Source organism: Panicum virgatum, chromosome 3K (genome assembly GCF_016808335.1).
Source record: "Panicum virgatum strain AP13 chromosome 3K, P.virgatum_v5, whole genome shotgun sequence".
NCBI classification, from domain to species: domain Eukaryota; kingdom Viridiplantae; phylum Streptophyta; class Magnoliopsida; order Poales; family Poaceae; genus Panicum; species Panicum virgatum.
The window spans coordinates 22,278,034-22,297,982 of record NC_053138.1 but is presented as its reverse complement, the minus strand read 5'-3'; the positions used below and the strand labels follow the sequence as shown (position 1 = coordinate 22,297,982).

General features: G+C 47.9%; 3 protein-coding genes across 13 annotated transcripts; all 3 read right to left on the bottom strand.

Moving 5' to 3' along the window:
• Positions 1-1,109: 1,109 nt before the first annotated feature.
• Positions 1,110-5,438, bottom strand: LOC120698386 (probable methyltransferase PMT23). The gene is made up of 8 exons (XM_039981965.1): positions 4,678-5,438; positions 3,962-4,111; positions 3,361-3,631; positions 3,120-3,230; positions 2,844-3,015; positions 2,378-2,635; positions 1,763-1,957; positions 1,110-1,680 (listed from the first exon to the last, which is right to left on the bottom strand). Exons 1-8 carry the CDS (start codon positions 5,317-5,319, stop codon positions 1,473-1,475), a joined length of 2,007 nt encoding a protein of 668 aa, XP_039837899.1. The 5' UTR covers positions 5,320-5,438; the 3' UTR covers positions 1,110-1,472.
• A 1,075-nt stretch (positions 5,439-6,513) lies between these two features.
• LOC120698385 lies at positions 6,514-14,967 on the bottom strand. Of its 11 annotated transcripts, none has more exons than XM_039981954.1 (12): positions 14,731-14,966; positions 13,796-13,898; positions 13,484-13,532; positions 10,352-10,625; positions 9,091-9,327; positions 8,946-8,996; positions 8,803-8,870; positions 8,444-8,706; positions 8,164-8,232; positions 7,446-7,504; positions 7,247-7,348; positions 6,514-6,832 (listed from the first exon to the last, which is right to left on the bottom strand). In XM_039981954.1, the coding sequence occupies exons 3-12, from the start codon at positions 13,502-13,504 to the stop codon at positions 6,696-6,698; spliced, it is 1,281 nt and encodes a 426-aa protein (XP_039837888.1). In that variant the 5' UTR covers positions 13,505-13,532; positions 13,796-13,898; positions 14,731-14,966; the 3' UTR covers positions 6,514-6,695. The 11 variants fall into 11 exon arrangements, with proteins under 11 accessions (XP_039837888.1, XP_039837886.1, XP_039837887.1 ...); XM_039981952.1 differs by having other exon boundaries at positions 8,803-8,876; positions 14,731-14,964; XM_039981953.1 differs by having other exon boundaries at positions 8,803-8,876; positions 13,796-13,895; positions 14,731-14,964.
• LOC120700728 (predicted GPI-anchored protein 58) lies at positions 14,736-16,304 on the bottom strand. The gene is made up of 2 exons (XM_039984966.1): positions 16,106-16,304; positions 14,736-15,103 (listed from the first exon to the last, which is right to left on the bottom strand). Exons 1-2 carry the CDS (start codon positions 16,302-16,304, stop codon positions 14,736-14,738), a joined length of 567 nt encoding a protein of 188 aa, XP_039840900.1.
• Positions 16,305-19,949: the final 3,645 nt, after the last annotated feature.

Here is a 19,949-nt window from a genome sequence, read left to right as displayed (position 1 = left end):
GGTCATGCACGCAGGTGCTCGTACGTTCGTGCACGGACGTGCCGTGCCGTGCCCGTGCGCGCGCGCGGGGCGCGGAGGAGCGAGCCACTACTACTCCCGGGATACCGCGAGAGAAATTAAAACGTGCTGCTGGTGCACCGCAGCAGCAGGCTGGGCGTGGGCATTGCGCGCCGCCCGTTACATACTCGAGACTCGAGCGTAGGTGCTGCCGCTGGCCGGTGGTTCTTCGGGTGGAGACCGCAGGAACCGGCGGCAACAGCGCCGGCACCTTCAGCAGGTGTGCCGACAGCGGCCGCCGGCCGACCCCGGCCGCGCCGACCGGCGAGCCTGCGCGCGCCCGGGGTCCGGGGCTGCTGCGGCCGTACAGGCGCCAAAGAATTCATACTCATATGGCTTCCCCAGGACCAAGGTGCCCCGAGCCCCCGACTCGATGCCACCCCCTCCCTGCGCGGCTGCGCCGCACTCCTCCCTTCTGCAGCTCTGCTTTCCCTCCGCCCTTGCTGATAAGATAGATCCTCAGCCCCCTTCGTCTCACCTCATCTGCATCCACCACTTACCGGACCTTTACCCAGGCCAATCCTCTCAATGCAACCTCACCTGGAACCTGATGGCCATGGCCCAGGGATGCTCCTCCTCTCAAGTCTCGCCTCTCGATTTGTTTACACGAGGGAAACAGCAGATAGTTCTTCCTCGTGTTGCAAGATTTGGCATTTCACTCCAGACTCGTACACTCTGTTCGCTGTGCTGTGACTGGTGCTGATTTGTTGTGAGAGAAAAGTGCTACTGGCTGGCTAGTGACTGCTGCTGGTTTAGTGTGAGAGAAAAATACTGTTCGCTATGCTTCCTAAATGATGAGCAAGATGTTTTGGACCGCTCTTTTCGGACCCGCTTCAACGTGAGGCACCAAGAAGATTCATAAACCCATCCGCCCGGTGCTCAGAAGTCTGGATGAATCTAGGGTTACATACTCCACGCAGCGACTAATTAAGCTCCGAATGCTCACGCTCATGCCGCCTGCTCCTGCAGGCCAGGTCACCAGGAGTCCAGGAGGTGCTAAATATTTGGAGAAGTAGAAATACCTCCGGAAAGCTCAGTAATTTCAGAATGTATTGGTAGAAACGAACAAAGGAGCACACGGTTATTTCAAAATCCTTTTGTTCAATGTACAGAAGTTACAGATGAACAAGTATACAAAACATGTTTCAAGCCTGTGTGTGCATTTGTCAGAGCTCAGAACTAGCCTAGTGCTGTAAGCTTATAATATCCTTGTTATTTTGCTTCGATACAAAAAAAAGAATGTTTCAGCTCAATTTATCAGAATCCAGAAGTATGTGTTTACTATACTGATAAGTAATCATCTACATCTGGCCAACCTGTATCTGTACCGTATAAAGAATCTATCTGATCAGAATTCAAAGAATCAAAGAATTGTTGTTCATTGACGACTCTCCTGAAACCGAGTGTAATCTATATCATCCTGATCTTGAAGCTGGTTTGCCAGGACGCCAGAAACTCTTCCTAGCAACAAGAAATTGCTCTTTTACAACGACAGTTTCATAGTGCAGAGACTTCAGGACTGGCCGCATCTTTTTTAGCATTTCTATTTTGTCTTTCAACACAAACCATTTTCCAGGTCTCAGTATCCGGTCAATTTCAGCTGCTACTTCGATGATGTCACACCTAAATAAAGATACAAATATCACCATGGGTTTCAGACAACAAGAGCACAAACAGTAAAAGTCCTGAAGGTTTGATAACTCACCTAGTTGTAAGACTTGCGACGAGATTACTCATGTGGAGAAGATCATAAGTACGAGGGTAGGTGTTGAAAGATTCACACCAGTCATGATATGCCCCAATCAAACCTCTGTTGAAAATAACTGGCAAGGTATCCGGCTGATCAATTGGTACAACATTCATAACCCATAAAGGTTGATCAATGAGTGCTGCTGCAAACCTGATTCAACAAAACAAGCCTGATTAGCATTCACGTCACGAAATGTAATCCAACAAAAAAGTAAGATCTTTAGTATCGGTTTATTACTAAGATTTGGAGGTCTGTTGACTTTGCAATCCAAATCATGTAATAGAATCCCATCAAAAAGAGTAATCACTTAAGACAATTGTAGCAAGGATAATTTAGTTCAAGCCTTCAGGCCTCATGGCTTATCATGAGTTATCCACATCTCACTAACAAAACCTTCAGATTGAAAGACAAAAGCCTCATGCAATATTTTTGTTCGATCCTTGGTGCTCCATGTATCAGAAAGAATTGGAATATATGGCATGATGCATTATGAGCATTAATATTGCCATGCCATACAGAGTAAATTTAACTAACTAAGAGAAGCAGCAGCAGAAATTCATCTTTACTTACCCTCCAAAACCAGCATTCATGTCCATTATGTTACGAATACTTGACCAATTAAGTGGGAGGTCACTGAAATATACTTCTGAAACGACCTGTTTCCAATACTTTGTATCAGCCTCAAACGCCTCTTTGTTATATGCAGAATCACCAGGCACACTTGCATATCTGACATTAAGTCTTTCAGGCCACGGAACAGGCCAGCTGTTTCTTTCATCCGAACTGGAAAGAGAAGTTGCGAAAATGCAACTATCGAGAGGAGCATACCTGCAAAAGGAAAGATAACTGGTCAGGGCAAATGGTATACATGGCATTAGATAGAAACTGTGGCATAAATCATTAATAATATCTACATCTGTAGCCAGGAATGGAGGTAGATGGCACACGTCAATGCTATTTGCCAGTGAACCAGTAAAGTCATATCAGAAATAGGCAATTGGAGGCGACAAGACCATATCCAAGGGTTGTGACCTACCAAGGAAAACGTGAACCATCTGTCTTGGAACATAGAGGGGGTTCATTGGCCTTCCTCTCAGCATAGCAAGAATTTGATGTCGGCTTTTGATATATAACAACTCCAATTCCATTGACGACTTCAGATTTTACCACTGTTCTCCAGCAGATTGATTTAGTCAGAGTAACCATTGCTGCACATGAAGAAAAGGACATTTCAATTAGCATCGTAAAGTTCAGACAAAGTCATGAGGATGTTGAATAGCAGTTCTCAATAGAATAGGGCAGCCCCACGAACCCTTCCAGTCATCCTGGTCTCTTTTTTCTTGACGATAGACGGGGGTTGCAGACCAAATGAAATATCCTCCAGGCCTTAGCACTCTATTAAGCTCCAGCAACGGTTTTCCACCTGCCATTCCGAGTAGCAAATTAGTTAATAGAAAGTGAAAATAAATACACTTTACATAACAGAACGGAAAAAATATAAATGCTACAGTAGGTTGCCTTCTTATGAATATTGTGATGCGATAGAATATTACCATTTGCATACCAATGGACCCTGCACCTTGCACAGTGTACTACATCAAATGCATTATCAGGAAACGGAAGCTTTTGTGTTCCAATCACTGCTAGAAATGCTGGAATTCCACGTTCTAATGCAAACTGTATCTGAGCTTCATGCTCATCTTTTGGGGCAAATGACATCGTAATGACATTCCTGTCAAGCAAGTATCCACCAAAGCTGGCAACACCACATCCAACATCCAAGACAGTTCTTGTATGTATTCCCCACTGAATGGCCGGCATAATCTACAGAGGAAGTTTATCACAAACAAGTTACAAAACAAAAAAGGAAAAACATAAACACAGGAAATTGTTAGGAAAATGATGGCCTAGTACTTAAGAACCCCAGCATAAGTAATTGTTTTAGAAATGCAAGCACAACCTTTATGTTCAATCCTGACCAGTGAAGACTCAACAGTGAATATACTGAGCAATGGCAGTGAAATTGACCTAAGAAAATACATATAAGAAACATCTTAATTCAAACAATGCACGCAACTCACTTGGTCTCAGGTCTCAACAGCGTTAAGCCGTCTCAGGTCTCAACATAGAGAAAAATGATATGGTAATGTTTACCTGTTCAATAAACTGAATGTATCTTCCCACACCATCTTTGAATTGAGTTCCACCTCCAGGGAAAACAAGATAATCACCAGACCTTGTAACCCAGTTCTGATCCTTTTTATACTCCACCAGCTTTGGGTGAGGGACGTTGTTGTACCAAATCTGGATTTGCAGTGAAGTGAAACACAATCAGATAGTCAGTCGCCTAATAGCATCTTTACACAAAAAAGATACACGCCTGACCAAGGTAACTGTGAAGAGGAATTAAGAAATATATTGCTAAAGGGCATTAACTGATTCCAATCATTTGAAAGAACTAGCCCCAAAAAACAGAAAGTTATTTGTCAAAGAGCCCATGTGTGGAAAAAGTATTCTCTGTATCAATGCTATATCATAGATTCCAGATCCGTATAGTAACTTCAAGAAACAGAGATGTTTTTAGTTTACAGTGCCAATCGAGTATTCTAATATGAGAATCAGAAGGGCTTTTCGGATCCCAATCCTTGGCATGTGGTTAGCAGACTAAAATAATGCTAGCATCGCTAGCAGCCCAATCAAACAACCTTCCTCACATCAAGATTCATGAATCATGAGCGCATGATCAGGTTAGCAAAAGAGCCACCAATATTCTGAATGAAGAAATTTGAAAGAGGATCAGCAACCAGAGCGACTTCTCTCCCTTACCGACAAAGGCAAGCGGAGCTATCAGTATCACGGGAGGTCCTCACCATGTCACGGCTGCGCGGCCACGGCACGGGCGTCCGGTACCCGAACGGCAGCGGCACCAGGCACCTTGGGCGCGGCGCCACGGGGCAGTGTCGCTCCCGGTGCTCCATGTGCCGCCTCGACCGCAGCGCCTTGATCGCCCGCAAGTTGTCCAGGCACGGGATGTAGTCCGTCGACGACACGCCCTTCCCCATCCTGCTGCACGTCTGCCACCTCACGCTCGCCGGCAGCTCCCCGTCGTCCCCGCCTGACCCCGCCGCGGCCACGCTTGTGCCCGCCTTCGCGTCCGCCTCGACTCCCCTGGCGCCGCTGCTGTCGTCCGCTCCCGGCGAGCCGCTGCCACCACGGGCTTCCTCCGCGGCGGGTGGCTGCGATGCCTCCCGCTCCGCGTTCGCGGTGGGCAGCGGGCCCGCTGGTTGCGAGTGAGGTGGGCTCCCGCGGGCGGGCACTGGGGTGAGGCTCTGCTGTTGAGGCGAATATGCGGAGGGGGCGGAGGCGGAGACGCGGGAGGGGAGGAAGGCCAGGGATCCGGGCGAGGGGTCGAGGAAGAGGAAGAGGAGGACGAGGGCGGCGGAGATGAAGAGGAAGAGCGAGAGCGAGAGGAGGAAGGGCCGCCTCGCGCGGTCGGAGGACGGGACGGCCATCGCCGCCGCGGCGTGGTGCGAACTGTGATCTGGCCGGCGGGAGTGGAACCAACAGCACCGGAGGAGGTGGAACTGGAAGAAGAAGGCGTCAGTGGTGGTGGGGTTCGGCCGGTGGGTGGGTGGGTGGGGAGGGTGGAAGTGGAAGCGGACCGTCGCGGCCACGGCTGCTGCGTTGGCGGCCGCGGTGCAAGATGGCGAGCGGGCGGGCACCGGGCAAGTGTATGGTGCTGGTCGTCGTCCCCTCTCCAATTGGTGGGAAGGAGCTTTTTGTTTGATTTTTTTTACCGAGAGTTTATTGCCATTTGTGTGAATCTCGAATGGTCTTCAGTTCTGATTTCTTAAGGTTAAGTCCAGGGTAGATTAGTTTGGGGCTGACGAGAATTTGAGTTGATTGATTCTTTTAAACAGAAGAAGAACAACCCATCTAATTGGCTGTTTTGATAGACCAGTAATCTATCGAAGATTTCATAATCACTTTTTAGCTGTGACAGATTTCTCCCATTTATCGGGCAATCATTGCGTCAGAAACAATTAATTACTAGCCACCACCTAGTGGTTCTTGCAACTCGATGAGGATGAGTCGCAGAGGGCCTCATCCCTCTGACGTGTGGAACCCAGTACGGTAGAGGAGTCGCTCTGCTCTACGCCTGTACTGCAGCGTTAACTGCTACAGTACTTAGTTCCCAAGGGTTGATTTCAGGAAATGCTGCATTTGTTGCTTCACCTAAAGTCTGAAGTACATGGCCACACACCTGAATTCCGTAATTGCTTGGTCACCCTTACAATTACAATCGAAGAGAAAGTCGTCGGCCAGTCACAGCCACTAGGAATGTCGCAGGACCACTGGCGTGTGCCATTTAAAGGGCCCCTTTGGAGGGCTCTCGACGGACGGTTCCGACTCCGTGCTATAGTGCCGCGGCACTGTGCTGCATTGTAGCACGGAGCTGCCATTTAAAGGGCCCCTTTGGGAGGGCTCTCGACGGACGGTTCCGGCTCCGTGCTATAGTGCCGCGGCACTGCGCTGCACTGTAGCACGGAGCTGAATGCACCGGCTTTCATTGAGAACCCGGTGAAGCTGCTACTGAGAACCCGGTGAAGCTGCTGAAGCCGGGTTTCACTGGCTCCTCCGGCTTCGCGCTACAGTGATGAACAGTGACGAAGCCGGAGCCGGGGTGAACCCTCCCAAAGAGGCCCAAAATTTAACTCATTCCTTCAATGCTATTGGGCCCACATGTCATAGACACAAAAATCATCCCCTCAATACCATCAGATGGCATTATGAGGATGAGTTAAATTTTCAGTGGCATTCAGAGAATTTATTCGATAAATAACTGTACATGTTCCTCCGTGAGGCTTTGGAACAACTAGATTGGAAGCTATCTGATCTGTGATTGTGCGCGCTGCTGACGCTGGTCCTCCTTCAACTTTTCCTTGGGCGAGAGCTTGCCGCCAATCAGTGTGACCTTCCAGCAGTCCGCTTGGAGGATGAAAACCGAACCAGCTTTTGGTACGACTGCAGGTCCCAAAGTAAGTCACTTAGAAAGGCTGCAGTTGGTATAGCAGAATTTCACATGACTTCATGCAAATAGATATCAGTAACAAGCCTCTGGAGCTGCCAGGTGGGTTATCTTACAATAGCATTGATGCATTTGTAACGAGATGAAAAGAAAATCATCGCAGCATGAACTTCTGAGATGATGATTTCAAATTAAGGATGATACAGGTGTTGAGAGAGCCTCTATTGTAACTACTAAGTTGTTTTTTTGAAAATCAAGAAGAATGATTGAGCAGTACCAACAGTAAATTGAAGCTAGCAATAGAAAACAAAGGTTGATCAATCACTTTAAGAGCCATTTTGTCACACATGACAACTAATAGAGCTTATACAATAGTTCAAAGTGCAGCATCAGGAAGAGAAGGAAAGTACCTCGGAAGCGATTGTCCTCTGATATAATTCCAAAAGTCTCTGCAGTTTCCCGAATCATGATGCCACTTACACCTTCGTATGAAGCAGCTTTGCATTCTGCCACTGGATACCACAAAGTCATATAAAACATGAACCAGTTAAAACAAAGTTAGAAAGAAGAAACAATCCAGCGTGCAACTAGTTCCAGCATATGAATCACCTATTAGAAGGGCCCCATGAAGATCTGCAGAAAGGAGGTTTTCGGACAATTGCGTTTTTCTGTGGGCAAGACAGGACATGTTATTAGCTCATATAATAAGGGACAGAAAAGGCACAATGACGGATTTAGGTACAAGTTTTTGAAAAGATCAAGTTGATCCCCTGCTCTGAGTTTGCTTGTATTGGGCTTATGTCCCTCAGGCTCATTATTGCCTTGATTTTTAATTTCAACTCTTCAAATTTTTAATATTTCATAAAAGTACTTAACTACTTATAGCCTTATACTACAATCAATAATCTCTACCAACTGCGTTAATGGCACCAAATGACTGGGTGAGTTTAGTCCCAACAGTTAGCTTCTGTTCAAGGAGATGCTAGGGTCTTTGAGTCGTCTCAATGTTTTTTTTTTAAGCCAGTCATCTCAATGCTAACTAATAAAGTGCACGCTAGTATATTTCATACTCTTTGGTACAGACACAGACTGATTTTGAGATCCATTGAAGTTCTACAATCAAACAAACAGCATAGTATTCTATAGAAACCAATAAAATCAGAGAATTGAGATTAAGAGATTAAAAGCAGCAGAACCTCAGAGTTTAACTGTCTTTATTTTGTTGAAGCAAACTACAGAACGGGGATCTTATTTTCCATGGAAAGAAGAATGAAAATAAAAGATAAAAAAGGTTCAGAATAACAGAAAGGAGGGTGTGACACCATACGGGGTTATTTTTGTAAGTTCTCTGATATACGCCGCCCACATCTCATGCATTGGCTTATAGAGGTCATACCTGCAAGACCAACATGACATGTAAAAAATTGTGTGGACTCCAAACTTAATAATGTATTATGTGAATTTGAGCATGGATTTACTTCAGTTTAATTGTTACTCTTAAGGAACTCAGTTTTATTTTCATTCATGTCATAAAAAGAAACCAAAAGATAACACAATCATTTTGTAGCGATTGGTCATTTTAAGGCCAACTCTCAAACAAGACTTACTTGTGGAATGCACCATCTAACTCAAATGAACCACATTTCTTATGTTGCTTCAGAGACATGTGATGTTTGGATCGCTTTGAGTGAATCAACAAAGATCTTGCTTGGGCGTCCACTAGTCTAGGACCCCTCTGAACATAGTTATCTAATAGGATTCCCTTTTCCAGCTTCAGCTTTTTGGCTCCCTTCGTAATTTTCCCAGAATCTCCACCTTTCTGAATTATGTCAAATATAACACTCTGGACAACCTCTGTGCTATCAAAATCCTACACCAAAGTTTACGGCAGTAAATACTAAGACATTTTTTCGGCACAGATAACAATAAATTTGAGGCAGACAACCCATATCACAGGGATATTTACCGAAATATCATCCTGTAACAAATTGTCATGAAGGGCACATGAAAGTTCAGCATACACAGGGTTAATTTCTTCACCTACAAAGTTCAGAAGTATTTGTTACATAGCCTTGCACGTGCAGACACAAAGAAAGGTAGGGAGGTTACCTGAGGATGCGGAAGGTTTTTGTTGGCGATTGGAGCCGGAAAAGGCTACACCTGAAAAGCAGCAGCAAGTCAGCAATATGATAGGAAATGGATATAAACAAAAACTTGCATGGATGCATAAAAAAGAATAGTGACAAAACTAAACCTTTATGAGAAGAGGGTTGAGCAGATGTTTGACGAGGTGTGAGTTCTGGAGCTTTGCCTTTCCTTGGCGTATCAAATTTAGGCTTAGGGGCATCTACTTTGCTCTTCTTATAACTCTTAAGCTGTTCATCTTGCAATTTCTTAGCTTTTGCAGCAGTATACTGTTGCTGAAGGGCGTCTAAGGTACGTTTCTTCTGATCAGAGATAGTAGACATTGGGCCTTTTAAGAAACAGGGATCTGATATTGAACAACAGCTTAGTACCTTAACAGCATAACAAACGTTCCAGAATGGTTGCAGTTGCGGAAGCACAACGCAAGTCCTAACGATAATCTGATAATGAAAGTCTGAAACAAGCTAGTACCATACAACGCAAGCCCAGGATATTTGCAGTTACATACTTGCATGTCAAATCTTCTAAATGCCACCCAACCATACTACTAGTGAATGGTCGTAGACAAAATTAATCAATGTAGTTTTGGAAGACATGGGCAACACCAAAGTTTTTAAATTTTTCTCATGGTTAGTGACCCAAAATCAACTATGGATGCTGACTGCCTCGCTCTTCCTCGCAAGACAAGGAACGCAGTCCCACATGCCCCTAGTGCAGAAAAGTCCCAGAGAAGGGACTTCACCTGCTAGCGGAATGCAGATACACCATAAGGGTCGGGCGCCAAGTGGCCGACCCAGGATTTTAACACCCAGTATGCCTAGCCAATACTCCAATATGCAATTTCATATAATCCAACATAGAATTCAGTAACACAAACAAAATTTGGCAAGAAATTCAGTAGAGAACTATAAAATAGCTAAAAGTACGCTGATCTATTTAAAAGATATCGTAGTACCTTCGATTCAAAAACTAAGTTCAAAAAAGCAACGCCATGTCTTGGGCCCCGTTTGGATCTCATGTTGGATTTTGAAATCTTAGACTATGGATGGATTTGCAAAATCTAGATTATATGACTAAAATCTGAATAGTGCTGTTTGGATCCTTGGATACTGGATTTTATGAGTTTTGGTTCATACATCCCATATATGCCCTTGGTATTTTTTTTATTTTTGCCACAAAACGCAGCACAACTTCGCACCAATACACATGATGACATGAAGTCGAACTTGATCATACTTCTGCTCAAAATTACTCACAAAGACACACAAACATACAAACTTCACAAGTATTCACAAATTGCAAGGCACAAAGCATAGACAAATTTACCACCTCGGTGGTTCAGTTCAGTTTTTGGGTTGCTGAATGCTCACTGCTGAGGAAGAGGAATGCCGCTGGCCCGCTGCGGCACCTGGTCAGCCGCAGCCCGCCGGCGTTGCGCCGCCGCCGCACCCGCTGGTGCCTGGGCCCTGGGCCCGGCCGCTTGGCTCCTGGCGCTCGCCGCTCGGCCGCCGTCCGCTGGCTGCGCTGCTCGGTCGCCACAGCTGCCCCCCGTCCCCCGACCCCGCTGGCCGCTGCCCAGAGCTGCTCAGTCGACGCCGCCCGCTGCCCGCCGGGGATTGGATTGGAGCGGAAGGACCCGGAGGACTGGAGGAGTGCTGGTTTCGGTCAGGCCAGGCTGTGTCGGATTTGAAGATGCAGGCGGACCGGCCTGCAGACGCCTGCAGGGCCTCCCGCATCACCTGCCAGCACTACCTAATCACTCTGCAGGAGCCTGCCAATGCATGTCTGCAACCTGCGACCTCCTGCCGGGTTTTGCGGCCAAGATGAAGCAGGCTTGCAGACGCCTGCAGACACCTGCGAGCTAAATAGCAGCTGTCTGATGCATATCTATCTGACTCCAGCTGCATGACTTCTTAATTTGCAAGTCAAATTGCATGCCAAAACAAAACAAGTTAAAGCAGAATGAAATAAAAGAGTCCTGAGCCGCTGGCATAAAAGATTATCTCCCATGCTTTGTCAGTAAAGATGAACATGACTGAAAAAACGTGCAGTGTTCTGAAACAAGTTAAACAACAGAGGGTGCTAATCCCACAGTACCACGCTAAGACAACAAGAATAGGACACACTCACACAAGACAGATCCTGCAGCTAATTCTGAACCACCATCATTGGTAACTTTTAAGTCTAAGCTTGGAACTATTCATGGAGCTACGATGATATAGTCAGATCAGTGATGATCAATCCACGGCAAGAAGCTATCAAACTAGCTTACGACAAGCTCTACAAGAAACAAATGGGCGACAAGAACTTTGAAGTAGCATGGACTCCCTCCTGCAAGTATAATAACAGTTCTTGTGAGGTTCAAACATTCAAATTTCTATATATGAAAGCGCCTGAGCTAGGCGCAAGACTAGGCTATCCACGTCGGCAAAATTTTTTTACTCCGCTCGATCTTGTTTCTACGGTTTGGATTCTTCGTTCATTCACTGGATGTCTGATCTTTGGTCTCGTTTTCACACTGGACGACTTCTGCGCAACTTCCTGCGTGATCGTTCTTTCATACGTCTCCGCAGCGTGCCTATTGCAGTGTTCCTGCACCGGCTCCATCATAATTCGTCACCTCGTTTTCTCCGTTTCACACTGTTCTCGTTTTCTTCAGTTCACACTCACCGTCACGCTTGTTTGTTTTCTTCAGTTCACACTCACCCACGCTCTATCTTCCTTCACTGCCGGGTCCTCCTCGTCCACCCCCACCTCCACGCGAACAGTCCACCCCCACCTCTCTACCATGGCGCGTGGCCCCCTCCGGCGAGGGCGGGCCGGATCCGCGCCGCCCCTGCTCCCGCCGGCCAGGGCGGGGTGGCCGCGGCGGGGCGGCCCGCGCGCCGCGCGGCGGAGTGGCCTCGGCGGGGCGACCTGCTCACGGCGCGGTGGGCCTCGATGCCCTCTCCTGCTCCCTGCTCCCATGGCTCCCTCCTCAAGCTCGGCCGGGGGCGGAGGAGGCCCGCCGACGCCGGCGCCTCTCCTCCCTATCCTGCGACGGAGGCGGCGGCTGTGGCCCGAGGCGCGGTGGCGGCGGCTGGGGCGCGCGGGCGGAGGCGAACAGGAGCATGGGAAGGAGGAGTAGGTCCGGCGGCGGATCCGAGCTCGGCTGCGGCGGATTTGCACGAAATCGAGCTCGGCCTCCCCTTCCTCTCCCTCTCCGTCGGCCGTCACCTAGCGGATCCGTCCTTGAGCTCCCTCCTCCCTCCGCGACGCGCAGATCCGGTGCTGCTCCGCCGCTCGCTGCCCTCGCCCTGGTGCGCCGCCGTAAAAATGCTGGCCGTGCATCTCCCTCACCTGCAGAGGGGGACGCGGCAGGGCTGGCCCTGCTCTGGCCGGTCGCGGACGGAGGCGGAAGAGCTGCAGGAGGCGCCTGCACCGCGCGCACCCGCCTAGCGCGGCCTTGCGCGCACAGACGGCGAAGTGCCGCATCAGCAGCCGCAGGCCGTCTTCCGTCGCGCACGGATTGCCGGCGGCGGCGAAGATGCGGTCGAGCGAGTGCATGGCCTCGGCGAGCTGGCGGTACGCCTCCCGCGAGGCTCGGCGCCGGGCCGCGTCCTCCAGCAGCCGCAGGAGCTCATGCGCCAGCGTCGGGTTGTGGTGCCGCGCAAAGCGCCACCCGTCGGACGCCTCGACGGCGGCGCGGTCCCTGGCGGCCAGGCGCGCGCAGCCGCGGCTCTGCCGGCGGTGACGTGTCACGCGGGAGGTCGTCCTTTTATCTCTATTTCTTCCTTCTCCCTTAGATGTATCTTGTCCCAGCATTCACGTGCATCACAAGTGCTATTTTCTCCCTGCTACTTGCTCTCTCTGACTCCCTCTGCACTTCTCTTTCTCCCTCCAGTGAAGATCGCAAATCTCTAGATCGAACGGACCCCTTGCAACCTCGAACGAGCTCTTCCAGGTATTATGCTTCTGCAGCTCCAATCCTTTTTCCTCTCCTATTCTAATTCTGTTTAATCCTATCAGATACGTTGCATCTCTTTTCTCTTCCGTAGGGTTTTTTAGGAATCTGGATCTACTAATTTCTCTTGGCTATGCTTACTCAGAGAGGCACTTAGTTCCAAGATTATTGAGCTCTGCACCATGCTAATCTATCAATTGACCACGTAGTAGTAGAAGTTCGTACATTATTTTTCCCCATAAGTGCACAAGACAGGAGACATTCAAAGGGGGTACTAATGGTATTTCGTTTTTGGCTTGAACTTTCAGTTCTCTTTAAGGCACAAGGATTGAAGGTTATTTTCTAATTGAATATGAAAAGAGCTAAAACAGAAATATTGACCAACTATGATTTCAAGAACATTTCTTTTTTGAACTGATTGCAGGGACATTTCTTGCTATGGGATGGAACAAATTTTAATCTGTTGTATTAAATACGAAAAAAAATTTGACTACATCTCTGAACCAATACTTTCTTATATTAATTGTTTAGTGGTATGGTGAGAAGATTATGGTCGTACCAGCGAAAGTACAGATTGCATCAGGTTCCTACATCGTTCCCATTGTAAACTGAAATATATGATCGAGATTTAGTCATGAGTACTTATATTTCATACCACGCAATTTCCATAATATATGACTGAATTTCTGCAGCAGTTGAATGGTGAAGCCAGTTTCATTCAAGTGCATCACTCTGATGTATGTGCAAAGCAATGTGAACCATGCAAGAAAGACAAACTTTGACCAAGACTTGTGAGCTGGTCATCAGACTCACAGACAGACAGCCATTACAATATATGAGGTGCACAGCCAGGAGAGAAATGAAGACTAACCTGACTTCACCAGTGAAAGCACCTCCCTTCTTCACTCAGCAATTCTGAGCAGCAACTTGGAATATCAATAGCCTAGACCCTTAATACAATTGATTATACACTGCTGAATAGAGAGGCATTTAAATCAGACTTCTGAATAGACATATAGCAGTAGTGAAAAGTTTACTGAAACTTAAATATGCATGGCATAATTCAGAAGTATGTTAAGCACACTTGGCACTATATAATTTTTTATAAGAACAGTTCAACCAATCCTAGAAACTAAGATGGCAGCACATGAAATTGATCACTATCGGGGACATGAACATTAGCATTTATAGAACTTGGAATCAGATGTTGAAAGCGACAAGGAAGAACATTAGCATTACTTTAGCATTACTTGGAATCAGATGGATATATAGAAGGAAGTAGTATGTAGTACATGATGAGTTTACACATGAATGCATGCTTGATTTACTATATATACTTGGAAAAGCTTATATATGTAAAATTCACGACTAGTAAGTGCACATATATATATATATATATATATATATATATATATATATATATATATATATATATATTGATTGATTTAGCTGAGGGCGCAATGCAACAATCAAGAAACACACTGGCCTCAGCAGCAGCAGCAGCAGCAGCAGCTAGCCGCCACAGCAGCAGCTAGCCGCAGCAGCAGCAGCACACACACACACGCGGACATATAAATTACAAAACACGTACTACGTGCATACATAGACCGGCCGGAGATCGAGCAGCTTCTTATTGAGGCATTACTTGGAATCGTATTGGCAACTAGGGGTCACTGACCAAGTTAAGCTACAGAGATCCATACGACGCAGACCAACCAATTGCTAACGGACGGACCAATCGGAGATCAGATAGGAGGAAGGGGATCGATGAGCCTCGCAGAGCTCAGACGGATCTGGGGCGCGTACCTTTCCTAGCCAGCGGTGTCCCAGATCTGGGCTTTGACGACCTTGTCCTCGACGTGGATGCGGCGAGTGGCGAACTCGACGACCCCAATGGTGGACGACGACGGCGAAGAGGTGGAGGCGGAGGACACGCGGCTCGCCGGATCCAGCGAAGGCAAATGCGGAGCGGAGGGGCGGCGCCGTTGCGTGGAGGCGCGAGGAGGAGTGGAGGTGCGAGGCGGAGTGGAGGGGCGGCGCCGTCGTGTGGAGGCGGAGGGGAGCCGGGGAGGAGGGTTCTTGGATGCGCTCTCGCGGGCCTCGCGGAATACCTGCAGGTGGTCGCAGGCTTCCTGCTTCGGCCCAGCAGGGTTCGCAGGTCCATCCCACTTCAGCCCGCCTACAAAATGCGGTCGCCTGCAGAGGCCTGCTAACACGTTTTCGCAGGGCGGGCCTAGTGGGCTGGCAGGCCCACCTGCGCCTGCCTGCATCTTGAGCCGGATTTGGGCCGGCTGTGTGGGCCGTTAGGATGGGGGAAGGCCCAGAGGGGAGGTAAATTTCAAAACGTCATCAGGTAAATATCAGCGGTTGCAAATCTAATCCCGCAACCCGAAATTTCGGGTACAGGTTCGGATATCAGGTAATTGGGATGGCAACGTATGATATGTAATTTATTTTCATATACAAACTATATAGAAACTCTAATCGGGACTATAATATCCTAATCCGATGCTTACTGTGGAGATGAATTATTTTAGCATTTAAACCCTCCCACCAATCCCATGCTAATCTCACTTTGGGCAACCCCCCCCCCCCCCCACCCCCCAGTGCACCGTGTCGTTTCTCGGCGCCCCCGTCGCTCCTCGCGATCCGGCGCGATAGGCCGCCGCCGCCCCAGCCAGGACGTCGCCCAGCGCCGTCCCTCCCGTTCCTGCCGCTCCCGCCATGGAGGCCGCCCCTACCGCTGCTCAAATGGAGGCCGCCCCTGCCGCTGCCGCCATGGAGCAAGGCGACGTCGGGAGGACGTCACCCAGGCAGCGAGGAGACGGCCCAGCCGCTCGCCGCCCATCAGGAGTTCCCATGGTCCATACACAAATTCAGTACACAGAAGGCACATTTGCCATTACCATCTATTGCAGTACAAATTCAGTACACATTCAGTACACAATGTCTATTTACCATTGCCATTCAGTACATATTCACTACACATTCAGTAAAAATTCGTTGCTTGGCTGATGGCTCCTTGCTCCGCTGATGGCAAATAGGCATCCAGATCGGCGTTGGTGCTTGGCTGATGGCCTCCAGATGTACGTCGGGACTCCTTGCTCCGCTGATGGCACGCAGGCGGTGGTGCTTGGCCGCTGGCTTCACCTCGTCGGCCTGCGCGAGGGGAAACAATAACGGGGGAGGGAGGGCAGGGAGAACCGGGGCGAGGGGGGCGGGGCCGGGGCCGGGGCCAGGGCGGCGCGGCCGGGCAGCGTGAACCAGGGCGGCGCGGCCGTAGATGGGAGACGGTCGGGGGAGGAGACGGCAGCTCCTTGCTCCATGGCGGCAGCGGCAGGGGCGGCCTCCATGGGAGCAGCGGTAGGGGCGGTCTCCATGGCGGGAGCGGCAGGAACGGGAGGGACGGCGCTGGGTGACGTGGGATTGGTGGGAGGGTTTAAGTGCTAAAATAACTCATCTCCACAGTAGCCGTCGGACTAAATCTCATGGTCCTGATTAGAGTTTTTATAATTTACCTACGAAGGTGGTTTGCATAGCATATGTTGCCATTCCGATTATCCCAAATTCCATCACTTCAAAGGTACACCCATTCAGCAAGGTCCGGACGGGGACGGCGTTGGCCGCTGGCACACGGGGGCAGCTGGGCTCAGCCGTGGGGCAGTCGGTGGCGGCGCGGCGGGGCAGCGCGGCGGGGCAGGGGCACAGGGCATGCCGCAGGGGCGGTCAGTCGCAAGGGCAGCCGGGCAGGGGCAGGGGCGGTCGGTCGCAGGGGCAGCCGGGCAGGGGGGCGGTGGCGGGGCGGCGCTGGACGCTGGCGGCATGGCGCACGAACTGGGAATTGAGTCGTTGTTGAGGGATGGCTAGTGTTAGTTCAGGTGTGGGCTACTGGGTTTCATTGGGCCTCATTGTTGATTGTTGTGCTGAGTAAATTCGGGTACTTCGAGTAATTCGAGTACTAAAGGTGTGTACCGGAATTACCCTAAATAAATTCGGGTTTCTCAAAATCCTACCTGAAATAGAATTTGGGTAGTTCAGGTTCGGGGTCGTGTAGTTCAGGTTCGAGTATTAGGTTCGGGAAATGGTGACCAGTGCTACACAAGCCGACCGAGTTGAGGGAGCTTCTCCCACGTTATTTCCCCTCGCTACAAGTTTCCTCGACGAATCCAGAGTGATTCGTTTCCTCCGCTGATTCGACCGCTACCTCGCCTCGACGAGCTCGCCGGCGTTGGAGGAGAGGTAGCTCGACGGATATGTATAGTATTCTAGTATAGTTTGCTAGGTAGTGGTAGTTGATCGGTGGTGTCCCGGTGGCTCTTTGTAGCCTTCTGGTTCTTTTGTCCTTCCAAGCTGTTTTCCAGGATGGTGACGAAGCCATCCCTGGAGATGGACTTGTGAGGTATGTGTACTCCCTGCTCGACAAATCGGGATGATTTGGCTCCTTTAGGACTACTTCGTCGCTGGGTTCAATGTACTCATCTGCAACGCAGGGGCGGAGCTGCCTTGGTCCGTCAGGGCGGAGCTGCCTTGGTCCATCGGGGTCTGGCGACCCTGACAAAATTTGCAAAATACAGTGTAAAATACTGTTTGCCCTGTATTTGAACCCGTCGAGCTAGTACAGCCGACCCCGGTGGCTCGATCGTCTAGCTTCGCCCTGGCAACGCTTGAGGTGCTTGTTGTGTTTGAGACGTCTGATCTTGTTCCTTCGGCGAAGTTCTGGGCGGTGGCCATCAAGGTCTGCTTGGGCGTTCAACGTTTCATGTGCACCTCTATGCCGACTGTTGCAGTATCAAAAATGTATGCGGCCTTTGGAAGCTCCTTCATTTAGGTTGGATTCGGCTTCAAGTTGAACTAGTTGAATGCCCGTGCATTGCTACGGGAGCTGATTTTCTTAACGCAGAAAAAGAGTATACAAGAACAAATTATAATGCAAATGAAACATTCAACTGGATACCAACAGTCTGAGCTAAAGATTCAATTATAAAAAGATGCAAATATGCCAACAAATATTCACCATTGTCACCAAGGTCAACTGAATATTCAAACAAGTGTACACTATATTCTATTTTATATCTCTTCCTACGATGCGGCTAAGATAATTTTTTACGTCCATAGGAAGTAAACTTTTATAAGAATTCAAGTCCGATGTCAACAGATCGACGATGAAGTTCTGACGCATGGTGCGAGCAATAGAGATAATTATTAAAGATAACGAAATATTTTTTTGCACAAAGTAGTATACTCACCTTATAAATTACCGTGCTAAGCGTACTTTTCCACACAGACATATACTGCAGAACCAGATAGCCCGTGGAATACCTACGACAACATTCCTTTCAATCATATTGTATAAGAGTAAATAAAAATTATTTAGTATTTTATAGTAAGTTACCCTCGCTCGTCATCTTGAACAATATTCTTTTCATGTGTGAACTTCCACTGGTATATATCTTCATTCCACCCGGGGATATGAACGTTCATTGCAGCCATATATTTCAGGTAGAAATGTGTAAGAGTCTTTCCATATTTTCTAAATGCATTTCCTTCACACCACTTTGGAACAGGTGATGGATCAATCATGTGCAGTTCTTTTTCCACATGATCCAACACATACAACATGAAGTTTTTCCTGGTGAACCACCGCAGGAGGAACTACAAAAAAACATATTATAGTAAGATATAAAATAAGAATTTTTAAAATCAAGAATTTGGCAGACTTACGTATTTGCAATGTAAGTGATTGTAGTTTAGAATTGACCATGCCCCAATTGCCTCACTCAGCTGGTCACTACGATAGTTTGGTCAAAATTTTGTATCTCGTGTTAAACCACACATCAACTGCAGTATAGGAAAATTAATTGGCATGATCAGTAGTCCACATGTATATTTTTTTTAAAAAATAAGGTTAGTTATATTATTTATGAGAATAAACATGACTATCCACTTACACAAAATTGTAGATCAATAAAATGCTTTGAGATCGCATTATTATAATATCTCAACCGTCGGTACTCACGATATGCCCGACAACGAACACTTAGACCGAACCATTCCTTGGTAATGCCTTTATCTATCCTTAATATATCTTGTAGATCTTTTATAGATAATGTAATAGTGTAAGGTTCGAAGCTCCGCACCCAAGACTTTCTGTTAAGAATAAATGAGTGTCAACGATGCAAAATTAATATTAATAATATATATTGATAGGCAAAATTGTGATTCAGTGGTATATTTTGCAGCAGTACTCGATAAAAAAATGAAAGGAAGCGAGAAGCTTACTCCAAGGCTACTGCATCATCAATTGACCAAAAGCCATTACCACCATCCCCAGGTCGGAAGGAGCTCCATCACCGCGTGGCTTCGATAGGAACCGCAGAAGACACTCGCCATGAACGAGATGAAGGCAACGCCGAAGATCCATCGGTCAGGGACACGCCCCAAGCTCCGACGACCTTGGAACCAGACTCGCCGGCGACGACTAAAGCCGCCGCGAGAAGGCCGAATCTGCTCCACTCTCCAATCTTGCACCAGATCCCAAGCTGGCTCTGCATCTACAGAACAAAAGGCCGGCGAACATACCTCCCTCACAGGCCGACGAGCCGCCGTTGAGCACCTACACATCTTCTCTGTGGCAGAATTGCCAGAATTAATTCGGTTTAAATGCGCTAACCATTACTATTACTACTAAAATAGTTAACACGCACTTTAAACGGAGAAATTTAATAGTCTGTCGGGTAAAATCCCGATAAAACCACTTGATTTCGGATCGAAACAACATACCTCACTCGAAGGTGAGCCCAGAGATTACAATAACCAAAATTTTACAAACTTCAAAAGTAAATATTATTATAAAATGAGTTTGAGAATTCAGATGGAGTACCTCAGAAGTTTGAAAGTAGATAAGTTCTTCAGAGTTTATAAACAACGGAAAGAAAACGATAGCTAGCGTCGATATATGACATCATGATGGAGCCCGTACATGACGTCAATCTCACCAAGCATTCCAAGAGTTACCTGAAAACAAT